This window comes from Paroedura picta, chromosome 8, assembly GCF_049243985.1.
Source record: "Paroedura picta isolate Pp20150507F chromosome 8, Ppicta_v3.0, whole genome shotgun sequence".
NCBI lineage: Eukaryota > Metazoa > Chordata > Lepidosauria > Squamata > Gekkonidae > Paroedura > Paroedura picta.
Genome location: NC_135376.1, coordinates 1155417 through 1176631, shown reverse-complemented (window position 1 = coordinate 1176631; position 21215 = coordinate 1155417). Strand labels below are relative to the sequence as shown.

Sequence of the window (21215 nt, the reverse complement as noted above, 5' to 3'; positions counted from 1 at the left end):
AAAAAATATACATAAAGGACCACAAGTTAATAGGACTGCAAGTAAGGACATCAGGAGGGCCCATCTAGTCCAACATTGTGTCTCACATAGTTGCCAGCCAGCTCCTCTGGACGGCCAGCAACAGGCTGAGACCTTGCCCTGACATAGAAAAATAGAGTTGGAAGGGGCCTCCTGGGTCATCTAGTCCAACCCCCTGCACTGTGCAGGACACTCCCAACCCTCTCGCTCCTCCACTGTCACCTGCCACCCCCTCGAGCCTTCACAGAATTAGCCTTCTCTGCCAGATGGCTCTCCAGCCTCTGGTTAAAAATCTCCAAAGGTGGAGATTGCCCCCTGGCTCTGGTATTCAGAGGTTCACTGCCTCCGAACATGGAGGTTCCGCTCAGCCACCAGGGCTAGTAGCCCTTGGGTATTAAAGTGCCATTTCTTCTTTCCTCCACCTCAAATGTCAGGCTGGCCCTTCTGTTGGGGTCTCCCCGGGTTGGGGTGGGTTAGAAGCCCTAGCAGAGGAAGTCCCTCCAAGTGTCTTCACATCAAAATCACAAGATGTCCTAGTCCCATTGTATACGGCACTGGTCAGACCACACCTGGAGTACTGTGTGCAGTTCTGGAGGCCTCACTTCAAGAAGGACGTCGATAAAATTGAAAGGGTACAGAGGAGAGCGACGAAGATGATCTGGGGCCAAGGGACCAAGCCCTATGAAGATAGGTTGAGGGACTTGGGAATATTCAGCCTGGAGAAAAGGAGGTTGAGAGGGGACATGATAGCCCTCTTTAAGTATTTGAACGGTTGTCACTTGGAGGAGGGCAGGATGCTGTTCCCTTTGGCTGCAGAGGAGAGGACACGCAGTAATGGGTTTAAACTTCAAGGACAACGATATAGGCTAGATATCAGGAAAAAGTTTTTCACGGTCAGAGTAGTTCAGCAGTGGAATAGGCTGCCTAAGGAGGTGGTGAGCTCCCCCTCACTGGCAGTCTTCAAGCAAAGGTTGGATACACACTTTTCTTGGATGCTTTAGGATGCTTAGGGCTAATCCTGCGTTGAGCAGGGGGTTGGACTAGATGGCCTGTATGGCCCCTTCCAACTCTATGATTCTATGATTCTATGATTCTATGATTCTTGGTGCAGATAAGCAGCCAGGCACAGGAGGGGGTCTAGGAAGGAGCCCTGTGCAAAGAGACCCCGCAGGCAGACCCTTGGCCCCCTGCCCCCTGCCCCTTTCCTGACACCGAGCCTGAAATGGCTTTTGAGGCTGCTGGGTTCTGTCCATTTGGGGTTATCGTCCTTCCAGGGAGGCTGATTCCCCGCCTCCTGCCACCTGCAGGCCCCCTGCCCAGAGCCTGGCATTAAACTAACATCTGCAGTTTAAGAGAGAGCTCCGTTGAACGCAACACTTCGGTGCATGTTAATAATCTATAATCTTGACCTTCACCGGAGCTGGAAAAGCAGAATCCGACATAATGGCCTCTCCTTCTGGCTCGGCATAACTGGAAGGTGCAGAAGGCACAGCCTGGCCATTCATCTCTCCCCCCACCCCCCACCTCCCACCCCCAGCTTCCCTTTCTCTCCCACGTGGCGGAAGGCTTCTTGGGATGGGGGACGTTTTCCGTTTAGGGCCATGGGGTTGCCCCGGCTGAGCTGGCCTTCCCGGGGGGTCACAGAGGCCTGGAGGCCTGGGCACCTCCCTGCAGTCCCCAAATTCCTTACTGAACTGATGAAAGAGGGCAGGGGGATGTGCCATCTGCGTGAGGCTCTGTCCTTCCACCAGCGAGCAGGGGGTGGGGGTGGGGGTGGGGGTGGGGGTGGGGGTGGGGGTGGGGGTGGGGGTGGGGGGAACCAAGTGTCCTTGCCTAACTTCAGCGTTCTCTCTTCCCCCCAAAATCTCATGGTTGTGGTTGTGCTTCTCTCCACCTGGGGCCGTCAGATGGGAAGGAGTTTGACATTTACGTCTCCTACGCGAGGAACGCCGAGGAGGAAGAGTTTGTCCTGATGACGCTGCGCGGCGTCCTGGAGAACGAGTTTGGCTACAAGCTGTGCATTTTCGACAGAGACAGCCTCCCCGGCGGAAGTGAGTATCTGGGGCAGGTGGTGCAGCAGCGGCAGCCTTCTGCTCTCTCCGGCGGGACTCGGCACGCACTCATCCGCGCACGCGTGCTCTGGCCTGGCCTGGCCTCCGCTTGCAGCTGCAGCCGAGCCGGAAAGTTGGCCCGTGATGCTTTATCGATTCCCTGTAGGGCTTCGTCTGTAGGTGGGGCTCCCGCTTGGAGCGGCAGGCCCTTTGCCCCTGCTTGCACACGGTGGGTGCCGATGGCGTGCCAGAGTCACAGCCACACCTGCCTGTCTTGCCCGTGTGGCGACGGAGTGCCAGCACTGTTGCCCCTGGCCAAGGGAAGGAGTTCTGCCCCATTGCGCTGGCCCATTCTTCGCTCGAGGAGGAGATGGCCGTGCTGAGGGGCTTCTGCCTCCTGGCCCCCTGGAGATGCAGGAAAGGGCCCTTCTGTAAACTCCCTCCCCCTCTGGAAGCCCTCTGGTAGAGAAGGAGGTCTTGGGGGCTCTCTGCTAGAGCCCCGCCCTTCTTCCCAAGAGCCGTGACTGGTGCTCATGCCCCCCCCCCCGTCCATGCTGGTAGGGCTATACCACCCATGCGCCCAGCTTCCCCGAGTCAAGGGGAGCGCATGAGAGCAGTGTGCAGGAGTGGCCCTTTCACAGTGCCCGCAGCAGCGGCTACACTCAGTGGTCAGCGATGTCCGAGAAAGGCCAGCTGTGAGTGAATGAGTTGGGGCGCTTGTGGACCGGGGAAGGGGGCACAGTCAGGGAGGGGCGGGAGAGGGGGCCCACGGGGGCCCTTGTGTGCTGCCCGGGGCCCCTCGTGGCCTGGAACCATCACAGGCCACATGGCGTGGAGGGAGCCAGCATGCCCTCAGTGTTTGCCTCTGCCGGGCTTTCTGCCCTCGGTCCGCTGTGAGCAGAGTCTTCTCACCATGAAGAGAGGGCCAAAGTTTGAGGCCGGAGCATCTTGAAGACCAACGAAGGATAATCCTGGGTTTCAGCTTCCTCCTGAAGAAATGTGCCTGTGGATGAAAGCTTCTTGCCAGAATTCAGCTTAATCGCATGCACATGAAAGCTTAAACCCAGAATTAGCTTTTGTTGGTCTTCAAGGTGCCACTGGCCTCTCACTTTGTTCTTTTTCTCCATGGTGACAGTTTCCACTGTGATGCTGTCATTGCACAGGTTGCTCGATGGGGAAGGACGAGGGATGGAGAGGGAGGTGAATTCAGGCCACTGTGGGTGGGCAGGTAGTTGTGAATTCTGCGGGGGTTGGACAAGACGACCCTGGAGGTCCCTTCCAGCTCTTTGATTCTAGGAGGCAGATTTGGGTGTTGGATCCTTCTGCCTTCCTGGCTTTGCGCTCATTCTGAGATCGCCTTGGGCTTGGTACATGCTGCGAGCGCTTATTTTCCCTGCCCAGAAGCCATTGTGGCAAATCCGGCATCTGCTCGCCTGGCGGGTCTTCCGGCCCTGTGCAGGGAGCCAGAACGATTAGCACGACAGTCCAAATTTAGCTTCTCTCATCCTCTCTGGCACAGCTCTTGGGGGGGGGGGTGTCACGGATTTCTTCCTCCGGTTGTGGATTCTCCTAATCTTCCAAGTAACATGGCAAATCTTAATTGCCTGAGCTGAATTCCACGCAGAGGTCTGCATACTTTTCATGAAGATGGTTTCAGAGGCTAGATGTGTTAGTCTGGGGTAGAAACACTGGATTTGAATCCAGAGCAAGAAGATTCTGGGGCTCTTAGTTTTCGAGAGTTAATGCTCCCTTTGTAAGATACGGCAGAGCACTGAATCTCAAAAAGTCATACCCTGAAAATCTGGTTGGTCTTTAACGTAAGATCCTCAGAAGAGCCCTGCTGGGTCAGACCAGGGCAGAGAGGCAGAGGCCTTCCCCTGAGAAGACCCTCAGAAGAGCCCTGCTGGGTCAGGCCAGGGAGGGTCCCTCCAGTCCAGCCTCCTGCCTCATACAGGGGCCAGCCAGTTCCCCTGGAGGGCCAGCCACAGGGCAGAGAGGCCGAGGCCTTCCCCTGAGAAGACCCTCAGAAGAGCCCTGCTGGGTCAGGCCAGGGAGGGTCCCTCCAGTCCAGCCTCCCGTCTCACCCAGGGGCCAGCCAGTTCCTCTGCAGGGCCAGCCACAGGGCAGAGAGGCCGAGGCCTTCCCCTGAGAAGACCCTCAGAAGAGCCCTGCTGGGTCAGGCCAGGGAGGGTCCTTCCAGTCCAGCCTCCCCTCTCACCCAGGGGCCAGCCAGTTCCTCTGCAAGGCCACCAACAGGATAAAGGGGTCAAGGCCTTCCCCTGATAAAGACCTCAGAAGAGCCCTGCTGGGTCAGACCAGGGAGGGTCCCTCCAGTCCAGCCTCCCATCTCACCCATGGGCCAGCCAGTTCCTCTGCAGGGCCAGCCACAGGGCAGAGAGGCCGAGGCCTTCCCCTGAGAAGACCCTCAGAAGAGCCCTGCTGGGTCAGACCAGGGAGGGTCCCTCCAGTCCAGCCTCCCGTCTCACCCAGGGGCCAGCCAGTTCCTCTGCAGGGCCAGCCACAGGGCAGAGAGGCCCAGGCCTTCCCCTGAGAAGACCCTCAGAAGAGCCCTGCTGGGTCAGACCAGGGAGGGTCCCTCCAGTCCAGCCTCCCGTCTCACCCAGGGGCCAGCCAGTTTCTCTGCAGGGCCAGCCACAGGGCAGAGAGGCCGAGGCCTTCCCCTGAGAAGACCCTCAGAAGAGCCCTGCTGGGTCAGACCAGGGAGGGTCCCTCCAGTCCAGCCTCCCATCTCACCCATGGGCCAGCCAGTTCCTCTGCAGGGCCAGCCACAGGGCAGAGGGGCCGAGGCCTTCCCCTGAGAAGACCCTCAGAAGAGCCCTGCTGGGTCAGGCCAGTGAGGGTCCCTCCAGTCCAGCCTCCCGTCTCACCCAGGGGCCAGCCAGTTCCTCTGCAGGGCCAGCCACAGGGCAGAGAGGCCGAGGCCTTCACCTGAGAAGACCCTCAGAAGAGCCCTGCTGGGTCAGGCCAGTGAGGGTCCCTCCAGTCCAGCCTCCCCTCTCACCCAGGGGCCAGCCAGTTCCTCTGCAGGGCCAGCCACAGGGCAGAGAGGCCGAGGCCTTCACCTGAGAAGACCCTCAGAAGAGCCCTGCTGGGTCAGGCCAGGGAGGGTCCCTCCAGTCCAGCCTCCCGTCTCACCCAGGGGCCAGCCTTGTCCTCTGCAGGGCCAGCCACAGGGCAGAGAGGCCGAGGCCTTCCCCTGAGGAGACCCTCAGAAGAGCCCTGCTGGGTCAGGCCAGGGAGGGTCCCTCCAGTCCAGCCTCCCGTCTCACCCAGGGGGCAGCCAGTTCCTCTGCAGGGCCAGCCACAGGGCAGAGAGGCCGAGGCCTTCACCTGAGAAGACCCTCAGAAGAGCCCTGCTGGGTCAGGCCAGGGAGGGTCCCTCCAGTCCAGCCTCCCGTCTCACCCAGGGGCCAGCCTTGTCCTCTGCAGGGCCAGCCACAGGGCAGAGAGGCCGAGGCCTTCCCCTGAGGAGACCCTCAGAAGAGCCCTGCTGGGTCAGGCCAGGGAGGGTCCCTCCAGTCCAGCATCCTGTCTCACCCAGGGGCCAGCCAGTTCCTCTGCAGGGCCAGCCACAGGGAAGAGAGGCCGAGGCCTTCCCCTGAGAAGACCCTCAGAAGAGCCCTGCTGGATCAAACCAGTGGTCCTTCTAGTCCAGCCTCCCTTCTCACACGGTCCTTCTGGACAGCCCATGACAGGACGTTGAGGTCTTTTCCTGATGCTGCCTCCTGGCTCTGGGATCCAGAGGTTTAGTCCCTCTGAATGTGGAGGTTCCCCTCAGTCACCGTGGCTGGCAGTCATTTGAAACCCTTATCCCCATGAATCTCATCCCCTTTTAAAGCATTCTGTTCTGCCATCCATCACTACATTCCTTGGCCGTGAATTTCACCTTTGAATCACTTTATGTGTCTTGAACCGAATGCCTGTTGTGAGAGGGAGAAAAATTATCTTTGTTAATGTGATAAACTTCCATCAACTCCCCCCCCCCCCTGTCGTTTCTCTTCTCAACTGAAACTTCCTCGGCTGTCCGCCTCTTGGGGAAGGGGCTCCAACCCCTTCCCTGTTTTCTTGCAATTGTTCTCGAGTCTTGCTCTTCTCCGGCAGACCCGCCCGGCTGCCCTTGGGAAATATCTTCATGGAAAGCTGCAGACTCCTCAGTTCAGGCAAGCAGTGTTCATTTTCCATTTCCACCGAATTCTTCCTCAGACCATTTATTGCAACCTGAAAACTTGGCTCATTGTCCATTTGGATACGTTTATCTGTAATTTTAACCCCCTTTGTATGTTTCCTCTTCTGGAACTTTGCAAGCGATGTCTACTGAACTATACTAGTCAATATGCGTCTGTGTTTTCCTTTTCCGTGTGCACCTTGGACAGAACTCTGTAGTCTTAAAGGTGCCGCTGGAGGCCGAGTGCTTCAGCTTTGTCACCGTGCCCCTCTGCTTTGACTGAGACGGGCCCTCAGGACCAGAGCAGGGAATGGTCAGCACCAATAAAGGTGGAGGCCTGTCAAGGAGCCCTTGGGCAGGAGAGGAAGGGGCCTGCCTGGCCCTCAGCAGCCAGGTCGCTGTGCCCCGGTGGAGGGTGGGGTGGGCGCCTGTGTGACCTTGGACCCCGTGACCCAGGAAGGAAAGGGCGGTGCTGGGCGGGAGAAAAGGGATCCTGGCCACAGGTGGTTTGTGGCCAAGTGTGCCTCATCTTCTGGGATTAGTCCCAGATGTCTCTTAACAGACGGGAGCTGCTTCCTGGGGCTTTTGCTCTTCTCCTTCTGCTGTGCTGCTATTTTAGACGAGCCGAGAAGACGGACGGGCCCTGCTGTATCCGTGCCTGCCATGGCTGTGAGGTTCCCTCCCTCTGGCCTAACTTGGAGGCTTTTCCTTAGCTCTTTGTGGCTGTGAAACACCCACCCACCCCCGCTCCTGCATATGGCCACAGAAGATGTACAGAGTGTCTTTGCAATGGAATACCCCCCCCCCCCCCCGGTTAGGACGTTCTCTGTGTTCTCTTGCATGCCTTGTTTTGCTGCTGCGTTATAGCCTCCCTTATTGTGGACAAAGAGATCTTTACGCCAGTCCTGCTGTGGATTTTTCTCAGGCAAAGCGATCCCAACCCTTTGAAGTCTCTTTGGCAGTTCTGTTGAGCAGCGATTTGCATACTGGTTCAGTGGCAGGTGAATTGTCTAACTTCTGTAGAACTTTAAACAATATTGAGTCACTACCTGAATTCAGCCCTGTATTGGAAGGTTAGTTTGCTCCACTCTAAAAAAAAATGAAGGAAAATTATGCTTTGGGGGGAAAAAAAAGAATTGCAAAATGGGAGGTGAGGTGGAGGCGGGTTAGTGACGGTACTGGCACCATCCAGTCAGTGCTGCACACAAACAGCATCTGCTGCAAACGGAGACCTGGTCTTGCCTGGTCTCCAGCCTGGAGGAGAGAGTTCATTTGGACACAACGTAGAACCATAGAGTGGGAAGGGGCCACACAGGCCATCTAGTCCAACCCCCTGCTCAACGCAGGATCAGCCCTAAGCATCCTAAAGCATCCAAGAAAAGTGTGTATGGTTGGTCCACTTCCCCCAGAGAGCGACAGGAAGCATAGACAGCTTGAAGGGGTGATGAGATGGACAGAGCAGAGCAAAGGGCCATCCGTGGCTGTTAGCCACAAGGAACAGAAGGACCACCCTGCTTGGGCCAGTCCTGGGGGAGGGCTTCTGGTCCTCCTGGTGGACCTCTTGAGAGGGCACCTGGGTTTTGGTCACTGAGTGGCACAGATTCAATGGGCCTAATCTAACATGGCTTCTCCTTACCTTCTTATGTCTGGAGCAGATTCTGTCTTCGTTGTGCTTGGGGGCGGGGGGGGGCAACAGGGGGAGGGTCTCTAAAGTGCTGGGCTTGCAGGTGGACCTCCTGAGGGGGACCGTGTGACCCTGAGTGTTAGACTGGAGGGACCACTGGTCTGACCCAGCATGGCTTCTCTCCTGTTCTTATGCCTGCTCAAATCATGAAGAGATTCAGGGCGGTGGCTGTATTAGTCTAAAGCACTAGAACAACATTTGAGTCCAGGGGCACCTTGAAGACCAGCCAAGTTTAATGCTGGGTACAAGCTTTGGTGTGCATTCATGAATTAAGCTTTGTTGACCTCAAAGGTTCCCCTGGACTCAAACTTTGCACAATTCCTGGTTGTTGCACTCCCACAGGCCCCTCTAGCCCCTCCCCTCCAGCCTCCTGCCCTCTCTGCCACATTCATCAGAGGACTGCTGGGCCCTGGGAGTCCTCTGGGCTGACCTGCCCACCTCCTTGTTCCCTTTCCCCGGTGGGAGTGACCCAGGCGCCTCCGGTCTTGGAGAGCAAAGACAGCCTTCAGGGGGGCCTGGCGTTCCTTAGGTCATCAGCCGCCTGCAGGGAGCATGCCGGGAAGTGGAGCTGTAGACCTGCGATGCCCTTGCTGCAGCGGCACCACCACCTCTCCACCCTCCGCAATGAAGGGGAAGTGCAAATACGATGACACCCAGCAGGGCCTTTTTCCATCTCCTGCTGGAGAAGTGGAGACTGGCAGCAACCCCCCCCCCCCATCCTCATTTTAGCTTGAAGAGCTTCAGAGAAGCCATGTTGGACCAGGCTGTGTGCTCCTCTGGTGCCAGGCTCTCCTGGCACTTCCTCAAGCACCCCCAAAGGGCACGCATGCCCAGGTGCCAAGGAACAGCCCCCTGCTGGCAGCCAAAAAAGCAGGCCAAGGCGGGGGGGGGGGGGCTGGAGAACAGCAGCCAGAGGGGTGCAGTTGAGGGCCGGGGACATACGGAGCGAGGCTGCCTTTTGGATTGATTAGTCACATTCCCGATTTACCGCCGGCAACTCTCCAAAAACAGAGCACAAACCCACTCAATCCAGCAAGCTCAGTCCCCAAATACGAGCCGCCTTCTGCATGCCTCCCTCCCACAGGGGGATCCATCGGCATTTGGCGAGGCTTTGGGGGATGGGGGGGTGGGGGGGGAAGTGAATTGCTTGGTATGAGGGGGGCACATTTCTGAGACTAATTCCCAGCAACCCTCACTTGAACGGGGCCCCCAGGAGCCAGTGGCTTCAAATCAGGAAACAAACCAAGGAACAGCTGTGCCTCCCCCCAAAAAAAACATTTCAGGATGCTCCTTTGATCTGCAGGAGACCTTGGGGGGGGGGGTTGGTTTAGGACGGCCTCTGACTGACTGAGTTTTCATTTATTGGGAATGCTGCTTGCAGTTTTTCAGTGGAGACCTTCAATGTATTTTTATCGTTGCCATTTTACTTTCATTGTATGTAAAGATTTCTTTTTTATATCATAAGGCCTTGTGTCTTCTGCGAGGGAGAAAGGCAGCTCGAAACGGTTTTGAATCAATTGCATTAAAATGTCATGCTCTAGAGCAGGGGTAGTCAACCGGTGGTCCTCCAGATGTTCATGGACTACAATTCCCATGAGCCCCTGCCAGCTTTCGCTGGCAGGGGCTCCTGGGAATTGAAGTCCATGAACATCTGGAGGACCACAGGTTGGCTACCCCTGCTCTAGAGAGGCGAGGGGCAGAGTCAGGCGAATGCTAGCAGGGGCTCCTGGGAATTGTAGTCCATGGGCATCTGGAGGGCCGCAGTTTGACTACCCCTGATTTAGGCTATGGTGTAGACCGAGGTCATGTCAAGAGAAAGGTCTTAAATCTTAAATCTAAGTCTGCAGAGAAACATTGTGGGAATTGTGTTTATTAAATAAGTTAATAATTATAACCGGGGCAACTATGCCTGTGCAAACCCCAGGAAGGCTGGTGTAATAGGCTATTTTCTTTCCTTGGAAAAAATCATGTTGGTGAATGAAGGATAGGGAGGGTACAGTTAGGAGGAGACAGCCATTAGCCAAGGGAGAAGGGGAGAAGTTTGGCCAGCCACCCCCTAGCAGGACCCACTGGAGTCCTTGCCTGGCTTATCTCCAGGCCCCTACCCTTCCTGGCAGTCTTAAGGTCCAGCTGTTTTCATTGCCCCAATGGTTGGAATTAATGCCAGGGAATTTTCAGCTAAGAATCCGGAAGAAGTTCCTGACAGTCAGAGTGGTTCCTCAGGGGAACAGGCTTCCTCGGGAGGTGGTGGGTCCTCCTTCTTTGGGAGTTTTTAAGCAGAGGCTGGAGAGCCATTTGAAGGAGAGGCTGATTCTGTGAACTGAGGCAGACGGTGAGTGGGTGGGCAGGAAGGGATGTGCCAGGGCTTGTCTCTTGTGGCCCTTCCTGGCAGACCCAGGGAATTGCTGGTTGCCACTGTGGGATGGAAGGGGAATTTCCTCCAGGCCAGGCTGGATTCTGGAGATTGTTGGTGGAGGAGGGGGGTCACTGGGGCATGGGATTGGGGTCACTGTGGGAGGGCAGGCCGTTGTGCGTGTCCTGCATTGCGGCCCATTCCAGCTCTGTGATTCCATGAGAGTAAGCGGCTTGGAGACTTGTTTGGGTAGAGAGAACCAGGGCATAAACCCCAAGTCCCCTTCTTCCCTGGTGGTTCCCTGGAGGGACCGTGTCTTGATCCCCTCTAACCTGCCCGGTCTGTTTCTCCCTCCCAGTTGTTACGGACGAGACCCTCAGCTTCATCCAGAGAAGCCGGCGCCTCTTGGTTGTGCTGAGCCCCAACTACATCCTGCAGGGCACCCAGGCCCTGCTGGAGCTCAAGGCAGGCCTGGAGAACATGGCCTCCCGGGGCACCATCAGGGTCATCCTGGTCCAGTACCAGACCACCAAGAAGAGCAAGGTGAAGGAGCTCCGGCGGGCCAGGGCGGCCCTCAGCGTCATCAAGTGGAAGGGGGAGCAGTCCAGGTACCCCCAGGGAAGGTTCTGGAAGCAGCTGCTGGTGGAGATGCCGGTGAAGAGCAGGCCCAAGACCTCCTGGAAGGCACAAAATCTCTCCCGCTCCTCCCTGGGGAAAATCTGAAGGGGGGAGAGAGGGCTGAGGATCAGCGAGGGCAGGCACAGGGGGCCGTGAATCCGGGAGGATCCCAGTCTGGGGTCTGGAGCAGGTGGGAGGGGAGCCATTGCGTTTGAGCACAGCTTTCCAGGACATGTTTTTCAAAATGCAGCCCACGTGGGCTTCCGTGTGCCTCGGGACTGACCCACAAAGCCAGGATGTCTGCCGTCCAGCAGATTCTTTCCAGGCAGGAGGGATTGTGGTCCAAGGGGCATGGGGTCGCTGGGAAGTTTTTGAGCCCTTGGGGTCAGAGGCCACCGTTGACCTTCCATCTCCTGGCCTCAAGGGACATGGGGCCATTTCTCTCTGGCCTCGCCCGGCCAAGTCCTGCCCTGTGGGAAGCCCCCTTTCCCAGGCTTTTAAATGGGGGATTATTGAATGCTGCTGTTTCCCCCAAAGTCCATGCGGAGGGACTCTTGGTGTACCCAGAGAGAGAGAGTGCCCTCCATAGCAGCCGCACCAAGGTGGGACACTGCAGCCCTGGGTGCAGATCAAGGGAGGTTGGCACAACTGTGCTTTTCCCAGAGCCCAAATCCTTGCGTTGTCCTCTGTTCCCACTTGCACTCACACCACGAGAGAGCCCACGTTTCCGTGGACAGCTCACCCTCCTCCAGACAGACTCGAGGGTAGTGCTAGCTTGGCTGGCCCCCGCCCACCCCCACTTGTCCAGGACTTTTGCAGGTTTTCACTGAGCAGGACTCCTCTGTCCTCTCCCCTTGGCCACGTGCAGCCGAAGGAGAGTGGCCCCCACCAACCAGGGACCCTACCCCACCCTGCCCTGGGGGCCAAAGGGATGAATCCCCTTGACCACCTCTGCTTTCATCCTCTTTCCCTTCCAGCCTGGGAGCGGGCCACACTTATTCAGTATTACTCTCAGGCCCGGGCCTTGGAAATGCTCTCCCCCCCCACACACACTCATAGGCCCCATCCCCTGCCGGGTGAACCCCCCCCCGGTCACCTGTGATTTTTTCAGCCTCCCATTGTTTGTCTTTGTTGCTTTACTCCCCACCCCTCCCCTGAGATGCATCCTGGGGCAGCAGCTTTGGACTCTGGTGGCGAGTTCAGGTTTCAAAAGAGAGGCTGAAGGGATTTGAGAAGGGGATAGGCCCCCATAAGAGATCATTCTGGATCTCCCCTTTGTGTGACACACTAACCAGTACCTGTCTGTGAATGACCCATAGAGTCCTAGAGCTGAAAGGGGCTATAGAGGCCATCTAGCCGAGCCCCCTCTTCAACGGAGGGCCAGCAGAGCCCTCGGTGAACCGGACTTCCTGGTCGCAACTGCCCACCCTGCCCTGGGAGGTCCTGGGCCACCCATCTCAGCGGGACCTAGGCCACAGAGTTTCCAGGAGGATAAAAGGGAGGAGGGGGGAGCATTTTGAGCTCTTCCACATGCAGCCAGCGGGGTGGCCTTGGGCCGGTCACAGGTCTTTTAGTGTTCTCGCAGAGCAGTTCTCCTAAAGCTCTCTCAGCCTCGCCTACCTCACAGAGTGCCTGTGGTGGGGAGAAGAAGGGAAGGGGATTGGAAGCTGCTTTGAGGCTCCTTCGGGTAGTAAACAGCAGGGTTTACTGAAGCCAGATTTCCTATGTGTGTAAGCCACGACTGAGTTAGGGTTTTCTCAAGCGGACTGTTTCCATTGGCTTGTTTCATTGGCCCATTTTTGTCTTTCCCTTCCATTCTGTATTTTTTTTTTAGATCATCTACATTGAAAAACTGCAACTTTGGGGGAGGGAAGGGGGGTTGTTTTGCATTTCAATAAAATGTTTGTTTTGGTATTTTCTGTTGTCCTTCAGTTCCTTCTCCATGTTTTGATGTGTGTGTTTATTTTTATTCCATTCTGCTCTTCCCGCTGACCCTGGACCCCCCCAGCCCTACCTGGCCTTCCCCACGGGTGTCCCAAGGCCCTCCCAGTGTGGTGCCAGCTGGGACTTCTCTTGGCACCCACGGGCTTTTCAGAAAGTGGGTGGGAATATAATACGGCAGGGCCAGACCTGGGAGGGTCCCTCTAGCACAGTTGCACGTCTCACACAGTGGCGGTATATGCTAAAATAATAAAATACAAAGTAACCCCCCTAAAAAACCCTTAACAAATTAATCAGATGGCAGTACTATCGGCCTTCCAGTCTCCCACCTACCCCGTTCAGCCCCTGGGTCCGATGAGTTCTGCCCCTGGGAGCGAGGGGCCTGACCTTAATGCATCAGAAGAGCCCTGCTGGCTCAAGCCAAAGGTCCGTCTAGTCCAGCGTCCATCTCACACCGTGGCCCCCCGGTTCCTTTGAAAAGTGTTCACTCCTGTGGACATCACTACATCCCCTGGCAGCGAATTCCACCTTTGAATCCCTCTCAGTGTAAAGCAGTCTTTCCTTTTGTCCATCCTGAACCTCCTGCCCATCAGCTCCACTGGATGCCCTCATTTCTCCACACCTCCCGTCTTTTCTAAGCTGCTCTCCTGTCCCCACTGAGCCCCCTCTTATCCAGATGGAAACATCGCAGGCTCCTCGGCCTTTCCTCGCAGTCAGGCACTCCAGCCCCTTCCTCACCTCGGGGTCCCTCCTCGGTGCTTCTTCCAGCTCTGCAATGCCCTTTCGGAGAGACAGGACCCACAACTGCACGCTGTGTCCCAAATGAGGCCACATTGCCATCGTGGTGGTTTAATTCTCAGTCCCTTTCTGAAGAATCCCCGACAGAAGTTTGCCTTTCCCCCCCCCCCCCCGCTGCAGCACACGGGGTGGCCACTTCCCTGGAGCTCTCTTCTGTGGCCCCAAGACCTTTTTCCCTCTCGGAGCCAGCAGGTTCAGACCCCATCAGCCTGGACTTGGCGCTGGGGCTCTTTTGTCCCAGTGGGCACCTTTTAACACTTGCCTTGAACTGCACTTGCCCCAGTATCACCAGATCACCCAGTTGTGGAGTTCTTGGAGCTCTTCAGCATCCTGAATCGTGGCCCGTCACCTGCAAGCTTGGCAGCTGCTCTACTCAGCCCTCGTCCCGGGTCATCCCGGAAGAAAGTAGATGGGACTGGCCCCAGGACCGTCCCTTGGGGGACACCACTGCTAGTGGTGGGCACAGACCCACTTACAAACAATGAAGTTGGGGCCCATTCATGTTCTGCAGACTGAAGTTTGTGGTAGGTCAACTTGCACAAACTTGCCAGGAACTCTCAAGCAGTTTGTGGTGGTTTCTGAATGGATATGTTTCCTGACAAGCTCTCTCCTCACAAACAAAATACCAAAATTCAAAACAAGGGGTGGGGGTGGGGATTGTCCAACCTTAGAAACACTTGTCGGTTTCAAAGTCGTTTTGTAAGGTTTGTTGCCCCCCCCCCCCCCGCTCGGTTCTTTTGTGTTGCCTTTCCATTTTCTTTTTCAGGGCTTACGTATACACACACACACACACAGCAGCTTGGATTTGTTGTGGCTTTATGCTTTGAGATCAGTCCTTCTAAGCTTGCAGTTCTAGTGGAGCTGGTTTTGCTGGGCATTCTGTAACTGAACTGGTTGTGCTGGCCTTGCCGACCCCTCCCCCCGGTTTGGACATCTTGTGACACTGCTTCTGAGACCAGTCCTATTAAACTTGCAGTGTCACGGTGGCAGTGGGTTCTGCTAGGCAATTTGTACACTGACCGGGCTGTGCTGGTCTTGAAAAAAGGCCCCCTTCGGGTTGTACTACGGGGATTCTCTAGTTTGTTATTAGAGCTCTTCCCCATGCATGGCTACATGGCACCAGATTCTGCTGGGCACTCTGCACTGAAATTGCAACTCACTCCTGCTGATGTTGCATTGAGCAGAAAGTTGAACTAGATAGTCTGTATGGCCCCTTCCAACTTTTTAATTCTATGTTTGGATCATGATTCTATGCTTCATATAAGTCTTGCTGAACTGGCATTATCCTAATGGCACTTGGTTCTGCTGGGCACTCTTTACCTTGCACTGGTTCTGCTGGGCTTGCAAAAAATGCTCTCTCACCACCTTCGGTTTCCACTGTAGAGATTTCCTGTTGTGACCTCAGTCCTGTTGGGTTTGCAGTGCCACAGTGGCAATGGTTCTACTGGGCTTGCAGAAATGCCCCCCTTCAGTTTCTGCTGAAAAAATTATCTGGGACCACTCTGGTGATGGAACTGGTCTGCTTTTAATTTGCAGCCCCTGTTCCATCTTGCCCACCCCCTCTTCTGGCTGGTTGCCAACTCCAGGAGGCCTGGGAAAAGGAGCATAATACAGGGATGCCAGCTGAGAGGACCAGGACTCCTAGCCGCCCCTTTCACACCTGAGGCCTCACCCTTGTGTCTCCCACAGCCGCAGCATATGAGCACTGTGTGGACAATTTACTGCACTGTACACCCTTCCAGAGGAGAAGCTTCTTGCCAATCTCCTCCCCTGACCCTGGGTCTTCTGTTTGAACTGGACTAGCATTTCCAAGATGGGGAGCTTGATGTGGTCAGAGAGCCACGGCTAGCTTCAAATGTATAAAAAATTTACTAAAAGAATAAATTTCACAAGCAGATCTTTAGCACAGCACAGAGTCAAGCAAAACAGGCAAAATAAATAGGATGAAACACAATCCTTCTGCCCCCGCCTGATGTTCAATACAGGCTAGGCACCTTTCTTAAGGAGTTCATTTCTCATGGCATGATCAGTTCACCTGCAGCCATCTGGTCCAAGGCAGCTCACCTCTTCTCCTAAAACCAAGCTCCTACTTTGGTGGTCAGCTGGTGAAAGAGGAGATATACCAGAAGCAGATATGCCTCCATCTCTCCGCCCACAGGAAGTTCCTTTCTCCTCAGGAATTTTGTGAAGAAGAAACCCCCTCCCCCCCTAACTCCAGGGTGCAGCAGCCAGCACCTTACTGGTCAACACACAACCTGGCCACTGTGAGCTGTGCAATGGTCATCTCCAGATTAGACTACTGCATCTCCCTCCATGCGGGGCTCCCCTTGAGTCTGATCCAGAAGCTTCCAGGAACTGGTTGGGAGGTGCATGTTTGACCAGTGCTCGCCCAGCTGCACTGGCTTCAGGTTGAGAATCAAGTCAGGTTCCAGGCTCTGGTAGTTACCTTTAGGGCCCTAAATGATCTGGGGACATTGTACCTGTAGAATCATAGAATCATAGAATCATAGAATCATAGAGTTGGAAGGGGCCATACAGGCCATCTAGTCCAACCCCCTGCTCAATGCAGGATTAGCCCTAAGCATCCTAAAGCATCCAAGAAAAGTGTGTATCCAACCTTTGCTTGAAGACTTCCAGTGAGGGGGCGCTCACCACCTCCTTAGGCAGCCTATTCCACTGCTGAACTACTCTGACTGTGAAAAACTTTTTCCTGATATCTAGCCTATATCGTTGTACTTGAAGTTTAAACCCATTACTGCGCGTCCTTTCCTCTGCAGCCAGCAGAAACAGCATCCTGCCCTCCTCCAAGTGACAACCTTTCAAATACTTAAAGAGGGCTATCATGTCCCCTCTCAACCTCCTTTTCTCCAGGCTGAACATTCCCAAGTCCCTCAACCTATCTTCATAGGGCTTGGTCCCTTGGCCCCAGATCATCTTCGTCGCTCTCCTCTGTACCCTTTCAATTTTATCTACGTCCTTCTTGAAGTGAGGCCTCCAGAACTGCACACAGTACTCCAGGTGTGGTCTGACCAGTGCCGTATACAATGGGACTATGACATCTTGTGATTTTGATGTGATGCTTCTGTTGATACAGCCCAAAATGGCATTTGCCTTTTTTACTGCTGCATCACACTGCCTGCTCATGTTTAGTTTACAATCCACAAGTACCCCAAGGTCTCGTTCACACACAGTGCTACCTAGAAGCGTATCCCCCATCCAGTAGGCATGCTTTTCATTTTTCTGACCCAGATGCAGAACTTTACACTTATCTTTATTAAATTGCATCTTGTTCTCATTTGCCCATTTTTCCATTGTGTTCAGATCTCGTTGAACTCTGTCTCTATCTTCCGGAGTATTTGCCAGTCCTCCCAATTTGGTGTCATCTGCAAACTTGATGAGTAGTCCCTCCACCCCCTCATCTAGATCATTAATAAATATGTTAAAAAGTACCGGGCCGAGCACTGAACCCTGAGGTACCCCGCTACTCACCTCTCTCCAGTCTGATGAAACACCATTGACAACAACTCTTTGAGTGCGGTTCTCTAACCAATTCCCTATCCACCTAACAATCTGAAAATCCAGATTGCAGTCCTTCAACTTATACATCAGAACATCATGGGGAACCTTGTCAAAAGCTTTACTAAAATCCAAGTAAATGACATCAACCAAATTTCCCCGATCCAGCAAACCTGTTACTTGGTCAAAAAAGGAAACTAGGTTGGTCTGGCAGGACCTGTTGGAGACAAATCCATGCTGACTTCCTTGGATCACCAAATTGTCCTTCAGATGTTTACAGATCGCTCCCTTTAATATCTACCTTCTCCGCTATGTGTCCAAACGAAATCCACAATCAAGTGCACAAAAACTGCTCAAGGTCCCTGACCCCACAGAAGTCAAATTGTTTTCAACCAGACCCAGGGATTTTTTGGCCCTGGCGCCAGCTTGTTGGGATATTCTCCCAAGTGAGATCAGGAAAGACTCAAAGAGTTCCCCAGGGCCCGCAAAAGGGAGCCCCACCGCTGGGCGGATGGTTGAAGCCCCGGGCAATCCCACCAAGAGAATGGCTTCCCTAAACATAGGATAAATATGCCCCTCCGTCCTTTGGCAACAGGCCACTATTTCCCCCCACCCACCCACTGGAGAGAAGGCAGAGTTCCTGGATTGTTTTTGGAGTGTTTTAAAATGTTTTAACTCTGTTTTATCCCATAAAATGTTGTAAGCCACCCTCAATCTTCGAAGAAGGGCATTATATTCATCGCAAAAATAAAATAAACAAATCTAGATCTGGCACTGACAGGGTGGACCTAGAATCATAGAGTTGGTACCTCCTGGGTCATGTAGTCCAGCTCCCTGCACTGTGCAGGGCACTCACAACCCTCTCACTCACCCACTGTCACCTGCCACCCCCTTGAGCCTTCACAGAATCAGCTTCTCCATCAGATGGTTCTCCAGCCTCTGTTTAAAAATCTCCAAACATGGAGAACCCACCACCTCCTGAGGAAGCCTGTTCTAGCCCTATTCTGAATCCACCCCTCAAATCTCCATGATTTTCCCAAACTGGCGTTTTTCATGATTTCCCAAACCTAGACAGGATTGCCAACCTCTTTATGGGTCTTGATAAAGAGACCCTTTCAGCTGCACGTAGCTAAGAAGAAAGAGGGTGACGAACAGCAAACATTCCCATAAAGAATCTTCTTTCTTATAACAGAGGCCTCCTTTTTGAGCCTGTTCACAGAATCATAGAATTGGAAGGGATTTCCAGGGAAGTCTAGTCCAGCTCCCCACAGAATGCAGGAATCCCACAACCACCTGCCTCCCCACAGTGACCCCAATTCTATGCCTAGATGATGCCCCCCCCCCCAAAAAAACCCAAAGTGTTGATCGGCATTTCCCTGGGCGTGCAAGACGGGGACTGCTGCAATCCCTTCTGCTCACCCACTCACAATCTGCCTCAATACACAGAATCAGCATTGGCTCCCTAGACTGTTCTTCCGAAATTACGGCTGAACTCCAGACACCAGCTCTCCTTGATGGCAGACCTTGCGGCCTTCTGACCTGCTGGGGCCCCTCCCCTCCCCACGCCCCGCCTCCTTAGGCCCCACCCCCAAATCTCCAGAATTCCCCAACCCAGCACTGGCAACCCTGGATGTAGAAAAGGGCAACTCGGCCGAGGAGTCATTCAGCTCAGCCACATGACTCAAGTCTGGACAATAACTTCATTCACTGCCAAATGGAAACCCCTCATTGACTTTTGCATTGGGGGGGGGGAGATTAGATGATCTGGGGGGGTTGAAGGTCAAGGGGGTGAAAATCCTCTCTTAGACTGGGTGTGCTGATTATAGAGATTGAAAAGGACAGAGGGTTTTTTGTTAGAACGCTAATAATTTTAGAATGAGTAAGTCTTGTTATAATCTAATAAATTTTGACTGACTGGTGTTTGTATGTGTTTTGTTGCCAAGAAGCTAAAAATGTTTCTATATTTTTAATTTTATTTTTTATGTTTTTCTGTTTTGAATTTTTGTTTGTTTTTGCCTTAAAGCTTCCGATAAAACATATTTTAAAAACCCAAACCCAAACGCGGTGGCCTGCCTCTGACCCCATGTCCTCCTTCCCCGGCTAGATACCACAGAAGCCATCTTCGACTTCATCCAGAGGAGCCGGAAGATGATCGTGGTGCTGAGTCCGGACTACCTGCTGGAGAAGAGCATCAGCGTGCTGGAGTTCAAACTGGGCCTCCTCTGCCAGAACCACATTGCCACCAAGCTGGTGGTGGTCGAGTACCGGCCACTCCTGCGGGCCCACCCCAGCGTCCAGCAGCTGAAGGAGTCCGTGGCCTTTGTGACGTGGAAGGGAGAGAAGTCCAAGAGGCCCGGCTCCAAGTTCTGGAAGGCCTTGCGCCTCGCCTTGCCCTTGAGGAGCCTGAGCACCTCCGCCTCGGCTTGGAACGAGAGCTGCTCCTCCCACTCCGACGTGAGCCCGGACCCCGTCCAGAAGAAGAAGGGCCGCTTGAAAGGGCCGGCCGAAGAGCAGAGCTCCAGGCCGGGCATCCCCGTCCAGCGAGGTCTGCCCCCCTTGCCCCGAGTCAAGGCCAAAGGCCACCCCAAGCCCTTCCTGGCTTGCCGGTGCTGCGTGGTGGCCTGCAATGGGAACCATAAACTCAGGAGCCAGAGTCACAGGGGGGGCAAGTCCAAGTGGGAGGTGCAGCCCCACAGGCCCCTGGCCGGGGAGCCAAAGGGACCCCAGCCCCAGAGCGGAGCCAAGCATCCCCCCGCAGCCTCGCCAACGCCCGCCCTCCCCCCCCACCCATACACAGACTTCTCCAAGAACAACGACCTCTACGTGTTGTAGCCCGTGGCTCGCCTGCGTGGCTCCTCAGGCCCCGGACTGCAGGACGCAGGAGGAGAAGACCCGAAAGGAGGGCCGACAAGGACCCCACCTGCTTGATATGGAGGAAACTCATGCGTGGGAGGGAGGGAGGGAGGGCGGGAGGGAGAGGTGGGCCTCATGTGTCAGTCCACCCACAGGACTTCAGGGAGGCAGGGATGGCCGCCGTCAGGGAGAGGCTTCTGGGCTTCAGGCATCTTTTCCTAGGCAGTTCCCGGAAAGGTGAGGTTGGTTGAGGTCATGGAAGAGCTTTAAGCTTGTTTTCTGGTGGTGCTTCAAGGGCATGTAACTCCCCAAGAAGAGCAATAAACCCATGAGGGGAATCAGGGATCAGGAATCAGGGATCGTTGCCAAGGGAGGACAGAGGAGGGCAACAGAGATGGTGGGGGTGGCCGGGGGGGGGGTGTTGGAGCCCCTTCCCTCGGAGGAAAGGCTGGAGAGTCGGGGAAAGGGACAGCTAAGGGGGGACATGAGGGAGGTTGATAAAGTTAGGTATGGAGCAGACAAAGAGAACCCCCCCCCCAAATACTGGGCCTCCAGGGCACCCGATGAGGCTGATGGGCAGGAGGCTCAGTGAAGACAAGAGAAGACACTTGGGGGTTGGAATGTGAAACACGGTTATTGGCCACAAGCAGAGGCAGCTTTTAAATGGAGTTAGACAGATTCATAGAGGCAAAGACCCTCAATGGCTGTGAATCTCTGAATCTCAGTGCTAGGAGGGAACAGCTGGGGAAGCCCTGGAGCTCTATGCTCTCTTTCTGGAGATTGAGAGGATCTGGTTGCCCACTCCGTAAGACAAGAGGCTGAACTAGATGGAACCTCCCTGGCCTGACCCAGCAGGGCTCTTCTGAGGTTCTTATGAAGGCCTCGGCCTCTCTGCCCTGTGGCTGGCCCTGCAGAGGAACTGGCTGGCCCCTGGGTGAGACGGGAGGCTGGACTGGAGGGACCCTCCCTGGCCTGACCCAGCAGGGCTCTTCTGAGGGTCTTCTCAGGGGAAGGCCTCGGCCTCTCTGCCCTGTGGCTGGCCCTGCAGAGGAACTGGCTGGCCCCTGGGTGAGACGGGAGGCTGGACTGGAGGGACCCTCCCTGGCCTGACCCAGCAGGGCTCTTCTGAGGGTCTTCTCAGGGGAAGGCCTCGGCCTCTCTGCCCTGTGGCTGGCCCTGCAGAGGAACTGGCTGGCC

At 55.1% G+C, this 21215-nt stretch overlaps 2 protein-coding genes across 3 annotated transcripts in view; both read left to right on the top strand.

Annotated features, from left to right (window-relative positions):
* LOC143842793 (interleukin-1 receptor accessory protein-like) overlaps positions 1-12824 on the top strand; it is a 54629-nt gene extending 41805 nt beyond the window's left edge. For both annotated transcript variants that reach the window (XM_077347997.1, XM_077347998.1), the window contains exons 10-11: positions 1926-2069; positions 10651-12824. In XM_077347997.1, the coding sequence (XP_077204112.1) occupies positions 1926-2069; positions 10651-11015 (509 nt within the window). In that variant the 3' untranslated portion in view covers positions 11016-12824. The remainder of the gene's footprint in view (positions 1-1925; positions 2070-10650) is intronic.
* A 6261-nt stretch (positions 12825-19085) lies between these two features.
* On the top strand, positions 19086-20109 carry LOC143842794 (uncharacterized). Its single transcript, XM_077347999.1, has one exon. The coding sequence runs from the start codon at positions 19314-19316 to the stop codon at positions 19995-19997; it is 684 nt and encodes a 227-aa protein (XP_077204114.1). The 5' UTR covers positions 19086-19313; the 3' UTR covers positions 19998-20109.
* Positions 20110-21215: the final 1106 nt, after the last annotated feature.